The sequence below is a fragment of the Salvelinus namaycush genome, unplaced genomic scaffold (genome assembly GCF_016432855.1).
Source record: "Salvelinus namaycush isolate Seneca unplaced genomic scaffold, SaNama_1.0 Scaffold3673, whole genome shotgun sequence".
Taxonomy (NCBI): Eukaryota; Metazoa; Chordata; class Actinopteri; order Salmoniformes; family Salmonidae; genus Salvelinus; species Salvelinus namaycush.
The window spans coordinates 1-22,389 of NW_024060645.1; the positions used below are offsets into that span (position 1 = coordinate 1).

Genomic DNA, 22,389 nt, shown 5'->3' on the forward strand with positions numbered 1-22,389 from the left:
CAACATAATCACCTGGGGGGCCAACTATAATCACCTGGGGGGCCAACTATAATCACCTGGGGGCCAAATATAATCACCTGGGGGCCAACTATAATCACCTGGGGGGCCAACTATAATCACCTGGGGGGCCAACTATAAATCACCTGGGGGGCCACTATAATCACCTGGGGGGCCAACTATAATCACCTGGGGGGGCCAACTGTAATCACCTGGGGGGGGCCAAATGTAATCACCTGGGGGGCCAACTATAATAATCTGGGGGGCCAACTATAATCACCTGGGGGCCACTATAATCACCTGGGGGGCCAACTATAATCACCTGGGGGGCCAACTATAATCACCTGGGGGCCAACTATAATCACCTGGGGCCAACTATAATCACCTGGGGGGCCAACTATAATCACCTGGGGGCCACTATAATCACCTGGGGGGCCAAATATAACTATAATCACCAGGGGGGCCAACTATAATCACCTGGGGGGCCAACTATAACTATAATCACCTGGGGGGCCAACTATAATCACCTGGGGGGCCAAATATAACTATAATCACCAGGGGGGGCCAACTATAATCACCTGGGGGGGCCAACTATAACTATAATCACCTGGGGGGCCAACTATAATCACCTGGGGGGCCAAATATAACTATAATCACCAGGGGGGGCCAACTATAATCACCTGGGGGGCCAACTATAATCACCTGGGGGGCCAACTATAATCACCTGGGGGGCCAACTATAATCACCAGGGGGGGCCAACTATAATCACCTGGGGGGCCAACTATAATCAACTGCGGGGGCCAACTATAATCACCTGGGGGGCCAACTATAATCACCTGGGGGGCCAACTATAATCACCTGGGGGGCCAACTATAATCACCTGGGGGGCCAACTATAATCACCTGGGGGGCCAAATATAACTATAATCACCTGGGGGGCCAACTATAATCACCTGGGGGGCCAACTATAATCACCTGGGGGGCCAACTATAATCACCTGGGGGGCCAACTATAATCACCTGGGGGGCCAACTATAATCACATTGGGGGGGCAAATCTAATCACATTGGGGATAAAATCACCCACGATAAAATCACCCACAATAATACCCCTAGACTGGGGGGTCTAGGGGTATTGACTCTGGGGGGGTCTAGGGGTATTGACTATGTGAGGGTCTAGGGATATTGACTCTGGGGGGATCTAGGGGTATTGACTATGTGGGGGTCTAGGGGTATTGACTCTGGGGGGGATCTAGGGGTATTGACTATGTGGGGGTCTAGGGGTATTGACTCTGGGGGGGTCTAGGGGTATTGACTATGTGGGGGTCTAGAGGTATTGACTCTGGGGGGGTCTAGAGGTATTGACTCTGGGGGGGTCTAGGGGTATTGACTCTGGGGGGGTCTAGGGGTATTGACTCTGGGGGGGTCTAGGGGTATTGACTCTGGGGGGGTCTAGGGGTATTGACTCTGGGGGGGTCTAGGGGTATTGACTATGTGGGGGTCTAGGGGTATTGACTCTGTGGGGGTCTAGAGGTATTGACTCTGGGGGGGTCTAGAGGTATTGACTCTGGGGGGGTCTAGGGGTATTGACTCTGGGGGGGTCTAGGGGTATTGACTCTGGGGGGGTCTAGAGGTATTGACTCTGGGGGGGTCTAGAGGTATTGACTCTGGGGGGGTCTAGGGGTATTGACTCTGGGGGGGTCTAGGGGTATTGACTCTGGGGGGGTCTAGGGGTATTGACTCTGGGGGGGTCTAGGGGTATTGACTCTGGGGGGGTCTAGAGGTATTGACTCTGGGGGGGTCTAGAGGTATTGACTCTGGGGGTGTCTAGGGGTATTGACTCTGGGGGGGTCTAGGGGTATTGACTCTGGGGGGGTCTAGGGGTATTGACTCTGGGTGGGTCTAGGGGTATTGACTCTGGGGGAGTCTAGGGGTATTGACCTTGGGGGGGTCTAGGGGTATTGCCTGTCTTCTCCTCTCATCCTCTTTATTTATGTACCTTCTCTTTTTTTCTCCTCTCCTACTTTCTTTCTTTTACTTGACTTCTACCCCTCTATATTCCTCCCTTTCTCCCCCCTAACCTCCGTCTCTCTCTCTCTCTCTCGCTCTCCTCTTCTCATCTCTCCTTTCTCCCCCCTAACATCCATCTCTTTCCCTCTCTCTCTCTCTCTCTCTCTCTCTCTCTCTCTCTCTCTCTCTCTCTCCTCTTCTCATCTCTCCTTTCTCCCCCCTAACATCCGTCTCTCTCTCTCTCCTCTTCTCATCTCTCCTTTCTCCCCCTCTCCTCCAGATGAGCAGTGTGAAGCGACTGCGGCCCCGTCTCAACTCCATCCTGTTTAAGCTGCAGTTTGATGAACAGGTCAACAACCTCCGTCCAGACATCATGGCTGTCAACGCAGCCTGCGAAGAGGTCAGTGGTCCATACTCACTCTCTCTCTGTCTCTGTCTCTATATCTCTCTCGCTCTATTTCTCCCTCTCTCTGTGTGTCTCTCTCCCTCTCCATCTCTCTCTCTCTCTCTCTCTGTCTTTCTCTCTCTCTCTGTCTTTCTCTCTCTCTCTCTCTCCCTCTCCCTCTCCCTCTTTCGCTCCCTCTCCCTGTCTCTCTCTGTCTCTCTTGGATAACCATTGCTGATAATCTGTGTTAACAATAACATATAAACAGTGCTTTGAAACGGAACTTCTTCTAAGTTGAGGGTTTGATTCCCTGTACGGCCACCCGTTCTAAAACATATGCATCTGACTGTAAGTGTTTTGGATAAAAGCGTCTGTTACACACAGTGTCGTGTTGTTGTTGTTGTCATGTGTTGTTGTTGTTGTCATGTGTTGTTGTTGTTGTCATGTGTTGTTGTTGTTGTTGTGTTGTTGTTGTTGTCATGTGTTGTTGTTGTTGTTGTTGTCATGTGTTGTTGTTGTTGTCATGTGTTGTTGTTGTTGTTGTTGTCATGTGTTGTTGTTGTTGTTGTTGTCATGTGTTGTTGTTGTTGTCATGTGTTGTTGTTGTTGTTGTAGGTGATGAAGAGCAGGGGGTTCAGCCGTCTGCTGGAGCTGGTTCTACTGCTGGGAAACTACATGAACGCAGGCTCCCGCAACGCACAGAGCTACGGCTTTGACCTCAGTTCCCTCTGCAAGGTGGGGGGCTACACACACACACACACACACACACACACACACACACACACACACACACACACACACACTACTCTCTCCTTCCTACACACACACACACTACTCTCTCCTTCCTACACACACACACACTACTCTCTCCTTCCTACACACACACACACACACACACACACACACACACACACACACACACACACACACTACTACACACACACTACTACACACACACTACTACACACACACACACACACACACACACACACACACACACACACACACACACACACACACACACACACACACACACACACACACACACACACACTACTACACACACACTACTACACACACACTACTACACACACACTACTACACACACTACTACACACACACACTACTACACACACACACACACACTACTACACACACACTACTACACACACACACACACACACACTACTACACACACACACACACACACACACACACTACTACACACACACACACACACACACACACACACACACACACTACTCTCTCCTTCCTACACACACACACACACACACTACTCTCTCCTTCCTACACACACACACACACACACACACACACACACACACACACACACACACACACACACACACTACTACACACACACACACACTACTACACACACACACACTACTACACACACACACACTACTACACACACACACACACACACACACACACACACACACACACACACACACACACACACACACACACACACACACTACTCCCTCTTCTCCTTCTTACTCTCTCCTCTCCTTGTGCCAGGTCTTCTCAGGTCAGACAGATACGGTGATCTGTATTCTACCAACTGGGGGAGTAAAGACTTCTCTGAGTCACAACTGGGGGAGTAAAGACTTCTGAGCGATGCTCTTTCTGTAGGTAGCGAGTGTTTTTGTGTTTGTGAGACGAGCTCTGGAGACTTTTAAAATGATTCTCCGCACCAGAGATGGTGGAAAAGAGGCAAGAGGATGTGTGTGTAGCTGGAACAGGAAGTACATCGTATCGTTTTCCTTCCTCTTTGACCAATTCACACTCTGAAATTGCCTCCGAATTGGAAAAGTGAGATGTTTTTCATTGTCGTTGATGATTAGCATTTTGCTCTTCCCGGTGCAGAACTTTCTGTGTGTGAAGCACCGTCTCCTTCAATAGAAACTAGAGTGTCTTTTGATTATAACGATACAACCGTTATTAGACCCGTCAGCAGGCGGGTCTGTTGTATAGGACTGAGATCACCTGGAGACGATACAACCGTTATTAGACCCGTCAACAGGCGGGTCTGTTGTATAGGACTGAGATCACCTGGAGACGATACAACCGTTATTAGACCCGTCAGCAGGCGGGTCTGTTGTATAGGACTGAGATCACCTGAAGAGATACAACCCTTATTAGACCCCTCAGCAGGCGGGTCTGTTGTATAGGACTGAGATCACCTGGAGACAATACAGGACCACAGGGGTTAGAAGAGGAGGAGGGAGAGGGGAGGGAGGGAGGGAGGGAAAGAAAAATAGGGGAGAGAGAAAGCGATAGAGAAATTGAGAAAAAAGGATGAACAATGAATGGAAGACACGACACAGTGACGGTGACAGGTTAAAGTAATGTTCAAATGGTATCTAAGGCAAGAGGAACATGAAAGCAACAGGATAGTGTAACGGTGTGTAACCTGACTGGGTGTAACGGTGCGTAACCTGGCTGGGTGTAACGGTGTGTAACCTGGCTGGGTGTAACGGTGTGTAACCTGGCTGGGTGTAACGGTGTGTAACCTGACTGGGTGTAACGGTGTGTAACCTGGCTGGGTGTAACGGTGTGTAACCTGACTGGGTGTAACGGTGTGTAACCTGACTGGGTGTAACGGTGTGTAACCTGGCTGGGTGTAACGGTGCGTAACCTGGCTGGGTGTAACGGTGCGTAACCTGGCTGGGTGTAACGGTGTGTAACCTGGCTGGGTGTAACGGTGCGTAACCTGGCTGGGTGTAACGGTGCGTAACCTGGCTGGGTGTAACGGTGTGTAACCTGGCTGGGTGTAACGGTGTGTAACCTGACTGGGTGTAACGGTGTGTAACCTGGCTGGGTGTAACGGTGTGTAACCTGACGGGGTGTAACGGTGTGTAACCTGACGGGGTGTAACGGTGTGTAACCTGGCTGGGTGTAACGGTGTGTAACCTGGCTGGGTGTAACGGTGTGTAACCTGACGGGGTGTAACGGTGTGTAACCTGGGTGTAACGGTGTGTAACCTGACGGGGTGTAACGGTGTGTAACCTGGCTGGGTGTAACGGTGTGTAACCTGGCTGGGTGTAACGGTGTGTAACCTGGCTGGGTGTAACGGTGCGTAACCTGGCTGGGTGTAACCTGGCTGGGTGTAACAGTGCGTAACCTGGCTGGGTGTAACGGTGTGTAACCTGGCTGGGTGTAACGGTGTGTAACCTGGCTGGGTGTAACCTGGCTGGGTGTAACGGTGCGTAACCTGGCTGGGTGTAACCTGGCTGGGTGTAACGGTACGTAACCTGGCTGGGTGTAACCTGACTGGGTGTAACGGTGTGTAACCTGACTGGGTGTAACGGTGTGTAACCTGGCTGGGTGTAACGGTGTGTAACCTGACTGGGTGTAACGGTGTGTAACCTGACTGAGTATAACGGTGCGTAACCTGACTGGGTGTAACGGTGTGTAACCTGACTGAGTGTAACGGTGCGTAACCTGACTGGGTGTAACGGTGTGTAACCTGACTGGGTGTAACGGTGTGTGACCTGGCTGGGTGTAACGGTGTGTGACCTGACTGGGTGTAACGGTGTGTGACCTGACTGGGTGTAACGGTGTGTGACCTGACTGGGTGTAACGGTGTGTAACCTGGCTGGGTGTAACGGTGTGTAACCTGGCTGGGTGTAACGGTGTGTAACCTGGCTGGGTGTAACGGTGTGTAACCTGGCTGGGTGTAACGGTGTGTAACCTGGCTGGGTGTAACGGTGTGTAACCTGGCTGGGTGTAACGGTGTGTAACCTGGCTGGGTGTAACGGTGTGTAACCTGGCTGGGTGTAACGGTGTGTAACCTGGCTGGGTGTAACGGTGTGTAACCTGACTGGGTGTAACGGTGTGTAACCTGGCTGGGTGTAACGGTGTGTAACCTGGCTGGGTGTAACGGTGTGTAACCTGACTGGGTGTAACGGTGTGTAACCTGGCTGGGTGTAACGGTGTGTAACCTGGCTGGGTGTAACGGTGTGTGACCTGACTGGGTGTAACGGTGTAACCTGGCTGGGTGTAACGGTGTGTAACCTGGCTGGGTGTAACGGTGTGTAACCTGGCTGGGTGTAACGGTGTAACCTGGCTGGGTGTAACGGTGTGTAACCTGACTGGGTGTAACGGTGTGTAACCTGGCTGGGTGTAACGGTGTGTAACCTGACTGGGTGTAACGGTGTGTAACGGTGTAACCTGGCTGGGTGTAACGGTGTGTAACCTGACTGGGTGTAACCTGGCTGGGTGTAACGGTGCATAACCTGACTGGGTGTAACGGTGTGTAACGGTGTGTAACCTGACTGGGTGTAACGGTGTGTAACCTGGCTGGGTGTAACGGTGTGTAACCTGGCTGGGTGTAACGGTGTGTAACCTGACTGGGTGTAACGGTGTGTAACCTGGCTGGGTGTAACGGTGTGTAACCTGACTGGGTGTAACGGTGTGTAACCTGGCTGGGTGTAATGGTGTGTAACCTGACTGGGTGTAACGGTGTGTAACCTGGCTGGGTGTAACGGTGTGTAACCTGGCTGGGTGTAACGGTATGTAACCTGGCTGGGTGTAACGGTGTGTAACCTGGCTGGGTGTAACGGTGTGTAACCTGGCTGGGTGTAACGGTGTGTAACCTGGCTGGGTGTAACGGTGTGTAACCTGGATGTGTGTAACGGTGTGTAACCTGGCTGGGTGTAACGGTGTGTAACCTGACTGGGTGTAACGGTGTGTAACCTGACTGGGTGTAACGGTGTGTAACCTGACTGGGTGTAACGGTGTGTAACCTGGCTGGGTGTAACGGTGTGTAACCTGGCTGGGTGTAACCTGGCTGGGTGTAACGGTGTGTAACCTGGCTGGGTGTAACGGTGTGTAACGGTGTGTAACCTGGCTGGGTGTAACCTGACTGGGTGTAACGGTGTGTAACCTGGCTGGGTGTAACGGTGTAACCTGGCTGGGTGTAACGGTGTGTAACCTGGCTGGGTGTAACGGTGTGTAACCTGGCTGGGTGTAACCTGACTGGGTGTAACAGTGCGTAACCTGGCTGGGTGTAACGGTGTGTAACCTGGCTGGGTGTAACGGTGTGTAACCTGGCTGGGTGTAACCTGGCTGGGTGTAACGGTGTGTAACCTGGCTGGGTGTAACGGTGTGTAACGGTGTGTAACCTGGCTGGGTGTAACCTGACTGGGTGTAACGGTGTGTAACCTGGCTGGGTGTAACGGTGTAACCTGGCTGGGTGTAACGGTGTGTAACCTGGCTGGGTGTAACGGTGTGTAACCTGGCTGGGTGTAACCTGACTGGGTGTAACAGTGCGTAACCTGGCTGGGTGTAACGGTGTGTAACCTGGCTGGGTGTAACGGTGTGTAACCTGACTGGGTGTAACGGTGTGTAACCTGGCTGGGTGTAACGGTGTGTAACCTGGCTGGGTGTAACGGTGTGTAACCTGGCTGGGTGTAACGGTGTAACCTGGCTGGGTGTAACCTGACTGGGTGTAACGGTGTGTAACCTGGCTGGGTGTAACAGTGTGTAACCTGGCTGGGTGTAACGGTGTAACCTGGCTGGGTGTAACGGTGTGTAACCTGGCTGGGTGTAACGGTGTGTAACCTGACTGGGTGTAACGGTGTGTAACCTGACTGGGTGCAACGGTGTGTAACGGTGTAACCTGGCTGGGTGTAACGGTGTGTAACCTGACTGGGTGTAACCTGGCTGGGTGTAACGGTGTGTAACGGTGTAACCTGACTGGGTGTAATGGTGCATAACCTGACTGGGTGTAACAGTGTGTAACCTGACTGGGTGTAACAGTGTGTAACCTGACTGGGTGTAACCGTGTGTAACCTGACTGGGTGTAACGGTGTGTAACGGTGTGTAACCTGGCTGGGTGTAACGGTGTGTAACCTGGCTGGGTGTAACGGTGTGTAACGGTGTGTAACCTGACTGGGTGTAACGGTGTGTAACGGTGTGTAACCTGGCTGGGTGTAATGGTGTGTAACCTGGCTGGGTGTAATGGTGTGTAACCTGGCTGGGTGTAACGGTGTGTAACCTGGCTGGGTGTAACGGTGTGTAACCTGGCTGGGTGTAACGGTGTGTAACCTGCCTGGGTGTAACGGTGCGTAACCTGACTGGGTGTAACGGTTTGTAACCTGGCTGGGTGTAACGGTGTGTAACCTGGCTGGGTGTAACGGTGTGTGACCTGACTGGGTGTAACGGTGTGTAACCTGGCTGGGTGTAACGGTGTAACCTGGCTGGGTGTAACGGTGTGTGACCTGGCTGGGTGTAACGGTGTGTGACCTGGCTGGGTGTAACGGTGTGTAACCTGGCTGGGTGTAACGGTGTGTAACCTGACTGGGTGTAACGGTGTGTAACGGTGTAACCTGGCTGGGTGTAACGGTGTGTAACCTGACTGGGTGTAACCTGGCTGGGTGTAACGGTGTGTAACCTGACTGGGTGTAACGGTGTGTAACGGTGTGTAACCTGACTGGGTGTAACGGTGTGTAACCTGACTGGGTGTAACGGTGTGTAACGGTGTGTAACCTGACTGGGTGTAACGGTGTGTAACCTGGCTGGGTGTAACGGTGTGTAACCTGGCTGGGTGTAACGGTGTGTAACCTGGCTGGGTGTAACGGTTTGTAACCTGGCTGTGTGTAACGGTGTGTAACCTGGCTGGGTGTAACGGTGTGTAACCTGACTGGGTGTAACGGTGTGTAACGGTGTGTAACCTGGCTGGGTGTAATGGTGTGTAACCTGACTGGGTGTAACGGTGTGTAACCTGGCTGGGTGTAACGGTGTGTAACCTGACTGGGTGTAACGGTGTGTAACCTGGCTGGGTGTAACGGTATGTAACCTGGCTGGGTGTAACGGTGTGTAACCTGCCTGGGTGTAACGGTGTAACCTGGCTGGGTGTAACGGTGTGTGACCTGGCTGGGTGTAACGGTGCGTAACCTGACTGGGTGTAACGGTGCGTAACCTGGCTGGGTGTAACGGTGTGTAACCTGACTGGGTGTAACCTGGCTGGGTATAACGGTGTGTAACCTGACTGGGTGTAACGGTGTGTAACCTGGCTGGGTGTAACGGTGCGTAACCTGACTGGGTGTAACGGTGCGTAACCTGACTGGGTGTAACGGTGTGTAACCTGGCTGGGTGTAACCTGACTGGGTGAACTCTTTTTGTGATTCCAGCTGAAAGACACAAAGTCAGCTGACCAGAAGTCAACGTTACTCCACTTCCTGGCTGCAGTGTGTGAGGAGGAGTTCCCAGAGGTCACCAAGTTCTCAGACGACCTGCAGCACGTTGACAGAGCCAGCCGAGGTAGGAGACAGAAACACACACAGCCAGCAGAGATCGACACCTACATTTAAATGTCTGCCATGTCCACCATGTCCCCGGGTTCCCTTTTCCTGAGCTATATTCAAATGCCAGTATGCATTCTACAACCGGCAATAGGAACAATATGATAACACAACTGATAGCAGAAGCTAACCTCTGTAGCTAACTAGCCAGCTAACCTATGTAGCTAACTAGCCAGCTAACCTATGTAGCTAACTAGCCAGCTTACCTCTGTAGCTAACTAGCCAGCTAACCTCTGTAGCTAACGAGCCAGCTAACCTCTGTAGCTAACGAGCCAGCTAACCTCTGTAGCTAACGAGCCAGCTAACCTCTGTAGCTAACGAGCCAGCTAACCTCTGTAGCTAACGAGCCAGCTAACCTCTGTAGCTAACGAGCCAGCTAAACTCTGTAGCTAACTAGCCAGCTAAACTCTGTAGCAAACGAGCCAGCTAAACTCTGTAGCTAACGAGCCAGCTAACCTCTGTAGCTAACGAGCCAGCTAACCTCTGTAGCTAACGAGCCAGCTAACCTCTGTAGCTAACGAGCCAGCTAACCTCTGTAGCTAACGAGCCAGCTAACCTCTGTAGCTAACGAGCCAGCTAACCTCTGTAGCTAACGAGCCAGCTAACCTCTGTAGCTAACGAGCCAGCTAACCTCTGTAGCTAACGAGCCAGCTAACCTCTGTAGCTAACGAGCCAGCTAACCTCTGTAGCTAACGAGCCAGCTAAACTCTGTAGCTAACGAGCCAGCTAACCTCTGTAGCTAACGAGCCAGCTAACCTCTGTAGCTAACGAGCCAGCTAACCTCTGTAGCTAACGAGCCAGCTAACCTCTGTAGCTAACGAGCCAGCTAACCTCTGTAGCTAACGAGCCAGCTAACCTCTGTAGCTAACGAGCCAGCTAACCTCTGTAGCTAACGAGGCAGCTTACCTCTGTAGCTAACGAGGCAGCTTACCTCTGTAGCTAACTAGCCAGCTAACCGCTGTAGCTAGCCAGCAAGCTAACATCTGTAGCAAGCTAGCAAGCAACGCAAAAGTGATTGCAGAAATCTCGCCAAACAAATATTAGCTAGCTGGTTAGCATTTATGAGTCCAGCAAACACCTTCCTCACACGCTAGGAAAGTCTCTCCTCCGACATTACAATGAAAAGGTTCCTCTCGGTCACAAAACCCGTTTTCTGGAGACTTGTGGGAGGAGTGCGGATGATGTCGCCCCTCTATTTGCTTTCTGTGGCCTGATTGTGTCTCCAGACTGAGGAGAAATCCACACACAACACATCCCCTGACCGCCTTCTGAAGTGGTCAAACAGATCTGAACACAATCCCACCACAAAGAGACTGTTGTGCGTTCACACCCGTCTTTTCAATGTGACCTTCGTATTCTGAAAGCAGAAGTCACATTTAAGTGTCAAGTGTGGACACGACCCCAGAAGCATCTCGTCTTTTCATATGTCCTCTCATGTATTCACTCACGGTACACATCATTATATATATATATACACACACACACACACACACACACACACACACACACACACACACACACACACACACACCCTCTTATATTCAACACACAGTACATTACAGTAAACACTAGAGCTGCTGAGTGGATGAAATATTCTTATCAGATGTAAAAGCTATTACCCAGCAGACCCAGAGACACTGTGTCCCCCAGCAGACCCAGAGACACTGTGTTACCCAGCAGACCCAGAGACACTGTGTTACCCAGCAGACCCAGAGACACTGTGTCCCCCACCAGACCCAGAGACACTGTGTTACCCAGCAGACCCAGAGACACTGTGTCCCCCAGCAGACCCAGAGACACTGTGTTACCCAGCAGACCCAGAGACACTGTGTTACCCAGCAGACCCAGAGACACTGTGTCCCCCACCAGACCCAGAGACACTGTGTTACCCAGCAGACCCAGAGACACTGTGTTACCCAGCAGACCCAGAGACACTGTGTCCCCCACCAGACCCAGAGACACTGTGTTACCCAGCAGACCCAGAGACACTGTGTCCCCCAGCAGACCCAGAGACACTGTGTTACCCAGCAGACCCAGAGACACTGTGTTACCCAGCAGACCCAGAGACACTGTGTCCCCCACCAGACCCAGAGACACTGTGTTACCCAGCAGACCCAGAGACACTGTGTTACCCAGCAGACCCAGAGACACTGTGTTACCCAGCAGACCCAGAGACAATGTGTTACCCAGCAGACCCAGAGACACTGTGTTACCCAGCAGACCCAGAGACACTGTGTCCCCCACCAGACCCAGAGACACTGTGTTCCCCACCAGACCCAGAGACACTGTGTTACCCACCAGACCCAGAGACACTGTGTTCCCCACCAGACCCAGAGACACTGTGTTCCCCACCAGACCCAGAGACACTGTGTTACCCAGCAGACCCAGAGACACTGTGTTACCCAGCAGACCCAGAGACACTGTGTTACCCAGCAGACCCAGAGACACTGTGTTACCCAGCAGACCCAGAGACACTGTGTTCCCCAGCAGACCCAGAGACACTGTGTTCCCCAGCAGACCCAGAGACACTGTGTTACCCAGCAGACCCAGAGACACTGTGTTACCCAGCAGACCCAGAGACACTGTGTTCCCCACCAGACCCAGAGACACTGTGTTACCCAGCAGACCCAGAGACACTGTGTTACCCAGCAGACCCAGAGACACTGTGTTACCCAGCAGACCCAGAGACACTGTGTTACCCAGCAGACCCAGAGACACTGTGTTCCCCAGCAGACCCAGAGACACTGTGTTCCCCAGCAGACCCAGAGACACTGTGTTACCCAGCAGACCCAGAGACACTGTGTTACCCAGCAGACCCAGAGACACTGTGTTACCCAGCAGACCCAGAGACACTGTGTTACCCAGCAGACCCAGAGACACTGTGTTACCCAGCAGACCCAGAGACACTGTGTTACCCACCAGACCCAGAGGCACTGTGTTACCCACCAGACCCAGAGACACTGTGTCCCCCAGCAGACCCAGAGACACTGTGTCCCCCAGCAGACCCATAGATACTATTCTCTGATTCTCTGTCTCTCTCTGTCTCTCTCTCTATCCCCCCCCCATACTATTCTCTCTCTCTCTCTCTCCCCCCAGACTATTCTCTGGTTCTCTCTCCCAGAATCCCCTGTTGTATTGTAGTGTTCCTGCCGTATCTGCAGGTCTTCCAGGCAATATGACTGCTGGGCTGTGGCTCCGTCTGATTGGAGGATTAGAGGCAGCATGGAGCCCAGTAGTACTCTCAACATCCATCACTGACTATCTCTGTAAACACACACATAGACTTGCAAAAAACACACTTACACACACAGTCTCACACACACACAGTCTCACACACACTTACACACACAGAAGCATACCACTCTCTCAATTTTATTCAATTTAAGGACTTTATTGTCATGGGAAACACATGTTAACGTTGCCAAAGCAAGTGAAGTAGATAATAAACAAAAGTGAAATAAACAATAAAAATTAACAGTAAACATTACACTCACAGAAGTTACAGAAGAATAGAGACATTGCAAATGTCATTGTATATATACAGTGTTGTAATGATGTACAAAAGGGAAAATAAATAAACATAAATATAGGTTGTACTTACAGTGGTGTTTGTTCTTCACTGGTTGCCCTTTTCTTGTGGCAACAGGTCACACTTCTTGCTGCTGTGATGCACACTGTGGAATTTCACCCAGTAGATATGGGAGTTTATCAAAATGGGATTTGTTTTGGAATTGTTTATTGATCTGTGTAATCCGGTGGAAATATGTGTCTCTAATATGGTCATACATTGGGCAGGAGGTTAGGAAGTGCAGCTCAGTGTCCACCTCATTTTGTGGGCAGTGAGCACATAGCCTGTCTTCTCTTGAGAGCCATGTCTGCCTACGACGTTCTTTCTCAATAGCAAGGCAATGCTCACTGAGTCTGTACATAGTCAAAGCTTTCCTTAAGTTTGGGTCAGTCACAGTGGTCAGGTATTCTGCCACTGTGTACTCTCTGTTTAGGGCCAAATAGCATTCTAGTTTGCTCTGTTTTTTTGTTAATTCTTTCCAATGTGTCAAGTAATTATCTTTTTGTTTTCTCATGATTTGGTTGGGTTCTAATTGTGTTGCTGTCCTGGGGCTCTGTTTGTGAACAGAGTAAATATCGTCCCTAGTGGACTAAACAAAACCAGTTTGGTGATAACACGATAGATTCCGAGAGGATAGGGGGGGGGGGGTTGGAAGGAAGACTAAGGAACATGGGTCTCTATCGGACCTGGGAGGCTATTCTCACATAAATACATATGCCACTAACGATCGCTCGTTCGGGGAAAAGTAATACATTGTATTGACGTGAAGCTGGCTTCGATAGTTGAGCTGGTGGTGTGAAGCTCTGGTTTGCACAGTCGAGGTCGCCATTGTCCTTTGTAGATTATTCCGGGTCGTCGTGGAGATGTTGTGGTTTTCTGCGTTTGCTACCTTTCCAGCTGTAGTCTGTTAGGCTGTAGTCTGTTAGGCTGTAGTCTGTTAGGCTGTAGTCTGTTAGGCTGTAGTCTGTTAGGCTGTAGTCTGTTAGGCTGTAGTACGTTAGGCTGTAGTCTGTTAGGCTGTAGTCTGTTAGGCTGTAGTCTGTTAGGCTGTAGTCTGTTAGGCTGTAGTCTGTTAGGCTGTAGTCTGTTAGGCTGTAGTCTGTTAGGCTGTAGTCTGTTAGGCTGTAGTCTGTTAGGCTGTAGTCTGTTAGGCTGTAGTCTGTTAGGCTGTAGTCTGTTAGGCTGTAGTACGTTAGGCTGTAGTCTGTTAGGCTGTAGTCTGTTAGGCTGTAGTCTGTTAGGCTGTAGTCTGTTAGGCTGTAGTCTGTTAGGTTAGGCTGTAGTCTGTTAGGCTGTAGTCTGTTAGGCTGTAGTCTGTTAGGCTGTAGTCTGTTAGGCTGTATTCTGTTAGGCTGTAGTCTGTTAGGCTGTAGTCTGTTAGGCTGTAGTACATTAGGCTGTAGTCTGTTAGGCTGTAGTCTGTTAGGCTGTAGTCTGTTAGGCTGTAGTCTGTTAGGCTGTAGTATGTTAGGCTGTAGTATGTTAGGCTGTAGTATGTTAGGCTGTAGTCTGTTAGGCTGTAGTCTGTTAGGCTGTAGTCTGTTAGGCTGTAGTATGTTAGGCTGTAGTCTGTTAGGCTGTAGTCTGTAGTCTGTTAGGATGTAGTCTGCTAGGCTGTAGTATGTAGTCTGTTAGGCTGTAGTCTGTTAGGCTGTAGTCTGTTAGGCTGTAGTCTGTTAGGCTGTAGTCTGTTAGGCTGTAGTCTGTTAGGCTGTAGTGTGTTAGGATGTAGTCTGTTAGGCTGTAGTCTGTTAGGCTGTAGTCTGTTAGGCTGTAGTCTGTTAGGCTGTAGTCTGTCAGGCTGTAGTCTGTCAGGCTGTAGTCTGTTAGGCTGTAGTTTGTTAGGCTGTAGTCAGGCTGTAGTTTGTTAGGCTGTAGTCAGGCTGTAGTATGTTAGGCTGTAGTCTGTTAGGCTGTTTAGTATGTTAGGCTGTAGTCTGTTGGGCTGTAGTATGTTAGGCTGTAGTCTGTTAGGCTGTAGTCTGTTAGGCTGTAGTCTGTTAGGCTGTAGTATGTTAGGCTGTAGTCTGTTAGGCTGTAGTCTGTTAGGCTGTAGTCTGTTAGGCTGTAGTCTGTTAGGCTGTAGTCTGTTAGGCTGTAGTATGTTAGGCTGTAGTCTGTTAGGCTGTAGTCTGTTAGGCTGTAGTCTGTTAGGCTGTAGTCTGTTAGGCTGTAGTATGTTAGGTTGTAGTCTGTTAGGCTGTAGTCTGTTGGGCTGTAGTCTGTTAGGCTGTAGTCTGTTAGGCTGTAGTCTGTTAGGCTGTAGTATGTTAGGCTGTAGTATGTTAGGCTGTAGTATGTTAGGCTGTAGTCTGTTAGGCTGTAGTATGTTAGGCTGTAGTCCGTTAGGCTGTAGTCTGTTAGGCTGTAGTCTAGGACTCACTTCTTCTTGGGTGATCAATAGTTCAGAGTTCATACAATTTCACGTGTGGCGCAAGCTCTCAACGTTTTCTGGCCTGTAGAAGGCCAGCATCCCGGAGTCGCCTCTTCACTGTTGACATCGAGACTGGTGTTTTGCGGGTACTATTTAATGAAACTGCTAGTTGAGGACTTGTGAGGCGTCTGTTTCTCAAACTAGACACTCTAATGTACTTGTCCTCTTGCTCAGTTGTGCACCGGGGCCTCCCACTCCTCTTTCTATTCTGGTTAGAGCCAGTTTGCGCTGTTCTGTGAAGAGAGCTGTACACAGCGTTGTACGAGATCTTCAGTTTCTTGGCAATTTCTCGCATGGAATAGCCTTCATTTCTCAGAACAAGAATAGACTGAAGAGTTTCAGAAGAAAGTATTTGTTTCTGGCCATTTTGAGCCTGTAATCGAACCCACAAATGCTGATGCTCCAGATACTCAACCAGTCTAAAGAAGGCCAGTGTATTGCTTCTTTAATCAGGAAAACAGTTTTCAGCTGTGCTAACATAATTGCAAAAGGGTTTTCTAATGATCAATTAGCCTTTTAAAATGATCAACTTGGATTAGCTAACACAACGAGCCATTGGAACACAGGAGTGATGGTTGCTGATAATGGGCCTCTGTACGCCTATGTAGATATTCCATAAAAAATCAGCAGTTTCCAGCTACAATAGTCATTTACAACATTAACAATGTCTACACTGTATTTCTGATCAATTTTATGTTATTTTAATGGTCTAAAAATGTGCTTTTCTTTCTAAATGCCCCCAACCTTTTGAACCGTAGTGTATGTTGAAGAGGTTGGGGCTTAAACTACATCCCTGTCTCACCCCCCGGCCCTGTGAAACAGAAAGAAAAGTGTTTTTTTTGCTGATTTTAACCGCACACTTGTTGTTTGTGTACATAGATTTTATTATGTTCTATATTTTTCCCCCAATGCCACTTTTACATCAATTTGTACAGCAGGTCCTCGTGCCAAATTGAGTCTTAAGCTTTTTTGAACTCAGCAAAGCATGAGAAGACTTTGCCTTTGTTTTGGTTTGTTTGTTAATTAGGATGTGCAGGGTGAATATGTGGTCTGTCGTACGGACATTTGCTCAGTACATTGTTTTCACTGAGGAAATGTACGAGTCTGCTGTTAATGATAATGCAGAGGATTTTCCCAAGGTTGCTGTTGACACATATCCCACGGTAGTTATTGAGGTCAAATTCGTCTCCACTTTTGTGTATTGGGGTGATCAGTCCTTGGTTCCAAATATTGGGGGATATGGCAGAGCTGAGGATGATGTTAAAGAGTTTAAGTCAAAGTCCAAAAAGGTTTCTTAACAGCTTCTACCCCCATAAGACTCCTGAACAGTTAATCAAAGGGCTACCAGACCCCTCTTTTACGCTGCTGCTACAGTACTATCTGTTTATTATCTATGCATAGTCACTCTACCTACATGTACATATTACCTCAATTACCTCAACTAACCGGTACCCCCTGTATATAGCCTCCACATTGACTCTGTACCGGTACCCCCTGTATATAGTCTCCACATTGACTCTGTACCGTAACACCCTGTATATAGTCTCCACATTGACTCTGTACCGTAACACCCTGTATATAGCCTCCACATTGACTCTGTACCGGTACACCCTGTAAATAGCCTCCACATTGACTCTGTACCGTAACACCCTGTATATAGCCTCCACATTGACTCTGTACCGTAACACCCTGTATATAGCCTCCACATTGACTCTGTACCGTAACACCCTGTATATAGTCTCCACATTGACTCTGTACCGTAACAACCTGTATATAGCTTCCCCATTGACTCTGTACCGTAACACCCTGTATATAGCCTCCACATTGACTCTGTACCGTAACACCCTGTATATAGCCTCCACATTGACTCTGTACCGGTACACCCTGTATATAGCCTCCACATTGACTCTGTACCGTAACACCCTGTATATAGTCTCCACATTGACTCTGTACCGTAACACCCTGTATATAGCCTCCACATTGACTCTGTACCGGTACACCCTGTAAATAGCCTCCACATTGACTCTGTACCGTAACACCCTGTATATAGCCTCCACATTGACTCTGTACCGTAACACCCTGTATATAGCCTCCACATTGACTCTGTACCGTAACACCCTGTAAATAGCCTCCACATTGACTCTGTACCGTAACACCCTGTATATAGCCTCCACATTGACTCTGTACCGTAACACCCTGTATATAGTCTCCACATTGACTCTGTACCGTAACAACCTGTATATAGCTTCCCCATTGACTCTGTACCGTAACACCCTGTATATAGCCTCCACATTGACTCTGTACCGTAACACCCTGTATATAGCCTCCACATTGACTCTGTACCGTAACAACCTGTATATAGCCTCCACATTGACTCTGTACCGTAACACCCTGTATATAGCCTCCACATTGACTCTGTACCGTAACAACCTGTATATAGCCTCCACATTGACTCTGTACCGTAACAACCTGTATATAGCTTCCCCATTGACTCTGTACCGTAACACCCTGTATATAGCCTCCACATTGACTCTGTACCGTAACAACCTGTAAATAGCCTCCACATTGACTCTGTACCGTAACACCCTGTATATAGCCTCCACATTGACTCTGTACCGTAACACCCTGTATATAGTCTCCACATTGACTCTGTACCGTAACACCCTGTATATAGCTTCCCCATTGACTCTGTACCGTAACACCCTGTATATAGCCTCCACATTGACTCTGTACCGGTACACCCTGTATATAGCCTCCACATTGACTCTGTACCGTAACACCCTGTAAATAGCCTCCACATTGACTCTGTACCGGTACCCCCTGTATATAGCCTCCCCATTGACTCTGTACCGTAACACCCTGTATATAGCCTCCACATTGACTCTGTACCGGTACACCCTGTAAATAGCCTCCACATTGACTCTGTACCGTAACACCCTGTATATAGCCTCCACATTGACTCTGTACCGTAACACCCTGTATATAGCCTCCACATTGACTCTGTACCGTAACACCCTGTATATAGCCTCCACATTGACTCTGTACCGTAACACCCTGTATATAGCCTCCACATTGACTCTGTACCGTAACACCCTGTATATAGCCTCCACATTGACTCTGTACCGTAACACCCTGTATATAGTCTCCACATTGACTCTGTACCGTAACACCCTGTATATAGCCTCCACATTGACTCTGTACCGTAACACCCTGTATATAGCTTCCCCATTGACTCTGTACCGTAACACCCTGTATATAGCCTCCACATTGACTCTGTACCGTAACACCCTGTATATAGCCTCCACATTGACTCTGTACCGTAACACCCTGTATATAGCCTCCACATTGACTCTGTATCGTAACACCCTGTATATAGCCTCCACATTTGTTATTTTACTGCATCTCTTTAATTATTTGTTTCTGTTATTTTCAATTTATTTTACTTGGCAATTTTGTTCTTAATGCGTTTTTCTTCTTAACGTCTTAAAACATAGTTGGTTAAGGGCTCGTAAGTAAGCATTTCACTGTAATGTTGTATTTGGCGCATGTGACTAATATAATTTGATTTGATTTGAGTTGTAATCTGTAAATTGGATCATTTCATTGAGGATTCCATCAACACCACAGGCCTTTTGGGGTTGGAGGGTTTGTATTGTCGTTCATTCAATGTAATTGGAGAATTCAGTGGGTTTCTGGTCGTCTTTAATAGTTGAATCTAAGATTTGTATTTTGATCATGTATATGTTTTTGCTGTTTGTTGTTTGTTATCGGGCCATAACGATTGGAGAAGTGGTTTACCCATACATCTTTGTTTAGGATAGATATCTCTTCATGTTGTTGTTTGTTTAATGTTTTCCAATTTTTTGCAGAAGTGGTTAGTCTTATCTTCCTCTCTCTCTCTCTTCCTCTTCCTCTCTCTCGCTATCTCCCTCCCTTCTCACTCACAGGGATATTGGTATATTTATCTCTAGTCTGGGCAGAGAGGAGTGAGAGAGAGAGAGAGCAGAAGGGAAAGAGAGAAATCTCTGAGACTCAGTGTTTACCATAAGTGTGGTGATTTGATTTCTAAACATCTGTGGAGAATTTCATTTAGAAGCCAGTGATGCTCTCCTCTATTCTCCCTCTTCCTGTCTCTCCCTCTGTCCTCTATTCTCCCTCTTCCTGTCTCTCCCTCTCTCCTCTATTCTATATCATCCTGTCTCTCCCTCTCTCCTCTCTCTTTCTTCCTGTCTCTCTCCTCTATTCTCTCTCTTCCTGTCTCTCCCTCTCTCCTCTATTCTCTCTCTTCCTGTCTTTCCATCTCTCCTATATTCTCTCTCTCTCTTCATGTCTCTTTCTCTCTCTTCCCATCTCTCCTCTATTCTCTCTATCCCTCTTCCTGTCTCTCCCTCTCTCCTCTATTCTCCCTCTTCCTGTCTCTCCCTCTCTCCTCTATTCTCCCTCTTCCTGTCTCTCTCCTCTATTCTCCCTCTTCCTGTCTCTCCCTCTCTCCTCTATTCTCCCTCTTCCTGTCTCTCCCTCTCTCCTCTATTCTCCCTCTTCCTGTCTCTCCCTCTCTCCTCTATTCTCCCTCTTCCTGTCTCTCCCTCTCTCCTCTCCCTCTCTCCTCTCTCTCTCTTAATGTCTCTCCCTCTCTCCTCTATTCTCTCTCTTCCTGTATCTCATTCCTCTCTCTCTCTCTTCCTGTCTCTCCATCTCTCCCTCCAGTGCTTGTGAATGTGTCTGTAAACATGTCTCTGTGTATCAGCAGAGTGACTGAGAAGCTTAGCTACTGTAGACATTGTCTGTGTCCCAAATGTCACACCGTTCCCTATATGGATCACTACTTTTGGCCAGGGCTCTGGTCAAATGTAGTGCACTAAAAACGGAATAGGGTGTCATTTGGGACAAACCTCGACACTTTTTCTGTACTATCTCTCTCTCTCCTTCATTCATGTATGAGTATTAGAGTGTTAGAAATGGGACTGTAAAAAGGACGTGTAGCTAACTCAGCAGCTTCCTGCTTTGTGTTCACATGATAATGAGTCATATTCTAGATTAGTGTCAGCCAGGATGTGATAATGAGTCATATTCTAGATTAGTGTCAGATAGGACATGAATAATGAGTCATATTCTAGATAAGTGTCAGATAGGACATGATAATGAGTGATATTCTAGATTAGTGTCAGATAGGACGTGATAATGAGTCATATTCTAGATTAGTGTCAGATAGGACGTGATAATGAGTCATGTTCTAGATTAGTGTCAGATAGGATGTGATAATGAGTCATATTCTAGATTAGTGTCATATAGGATGTGATAATGAGTCATATTCTAGATTAGTGTCAGATAGGACGTGATAATGAGTCATATTCTAGATTAGTGTCAGATAGGATGTGATAATGAGTCATATTCTAGATTAGTGTCATATAGGATGTGATAATTAGTCATATTCTAGATTAGTGTCAGCTAGGACATGATAATGAGTCATATTCTAGTATTATCACGTCCTAATCTAGATTAGTGTCAGATAGGACGTGATAATGAGTCATATTCTAGATTAGTGTCAGCTAGGACGTGATAATGAGTCATATTCTAGATTAGTGTCAGCTAGGACGTGATAATGAGTCATATTCTAGATTAGTGTCAGATAGGACGTGATAATGAGTCATATTCTAGATTAGTGTCATATAGGACGTGATAATGAGTCATATTCTAGAATAGTGTCAGATAGGACATGATAATGAGTCATATTCTAGATTAGTGTCAGATAGGATGTGATAATGAGTCATATTCTAGATTAGTGTCATATAGGATGTGATAATGAGTCATATTCTAGATTAGTGTCAGATAGGACATGATAATGAGCCATATTATAGTATTATCACGTCCTAATCTAGATTAGTGTCAGCTAGGACGTGATAATGAGTCATATTCTAGATTAGTGTCATATAGGGCGTGATAATGAGTCATATTCTAGATTAGTGTCATATAGGACGTGATAATGAGTCATATTCTAGATTAGTGTCAGATAGGACATGATAATGAGTCATATTCTAGATTAGTGTCATATAGGACATGATAATGAGTCATATTCTAGTATTATCACGTCCTAATCTAGATTAGTGTCAGCTAGGACGTGATAATGAGTCATATTCTAGTATTATCACGTCGTAATCTAGATTAGTGTTTAATGTCAGCTAGGACGTGATAATGAGTCATATTCTAGATTAGTGTCAGCCAGGATGTGATAATGAGTCATATTCTAGATTAGTGTCATATAGGACATGATAATGAGTCATATTCTAGATTAGTGTCAGATAGGACGTGATAATGAGTCATATTCTAGATTAGTGTCAGATAGGACATGATAATGAGTCATATTCTAGATTAGTGTCAGATAGGACATGATAATGAGTCATATTCTAGATTAGTGTCAGCTAGGATGTGATAATGGAGACTCAGAACCAGAACCAGATAGATTATAATACAACACTCCTCACTGGAGACTCAGAACCAGATTATAATACAACACTCCTCACTGGAGACTCAGAACCAGATAGATTATAATACAACACTCCTCACTGGAGACTCAGAACCAGATAGATTATAATACAACACTCCTCACTGGAGACTCAGAACCAGATAGATTATAATACAACACTCCTCACTGGAGACTCAGAAC

At 47.9% G+C, this 22,389-nt stretch overlaps 1 protein-coding gene across 1 annotated transcript; it reads left to right on the forward strand.

Annotated features, from left to right (window-relative positions):
* Positions 1–2,284: 2,284 nt before the first annotated feature.
* Positions 2,285–10,954, forward strand: LOC120040603 (protein diaphanous homolog 3-like; the record flags this gene model as incomplete). Its single annotated transcript, XM_038985690.1, has 4 exons — positions 2,285–2,404; positions 3,005–3,124; positions 9,553–9,682; positions 10,950–10,954. Coding segments are annotated over 4 exons (375 nt in total), but the record flags the coding sequence as incomplete, so codon positions are not given.
* Between the last annotated feature and the right edge of the window lie 11,435 nt (positions 10,955–22,389).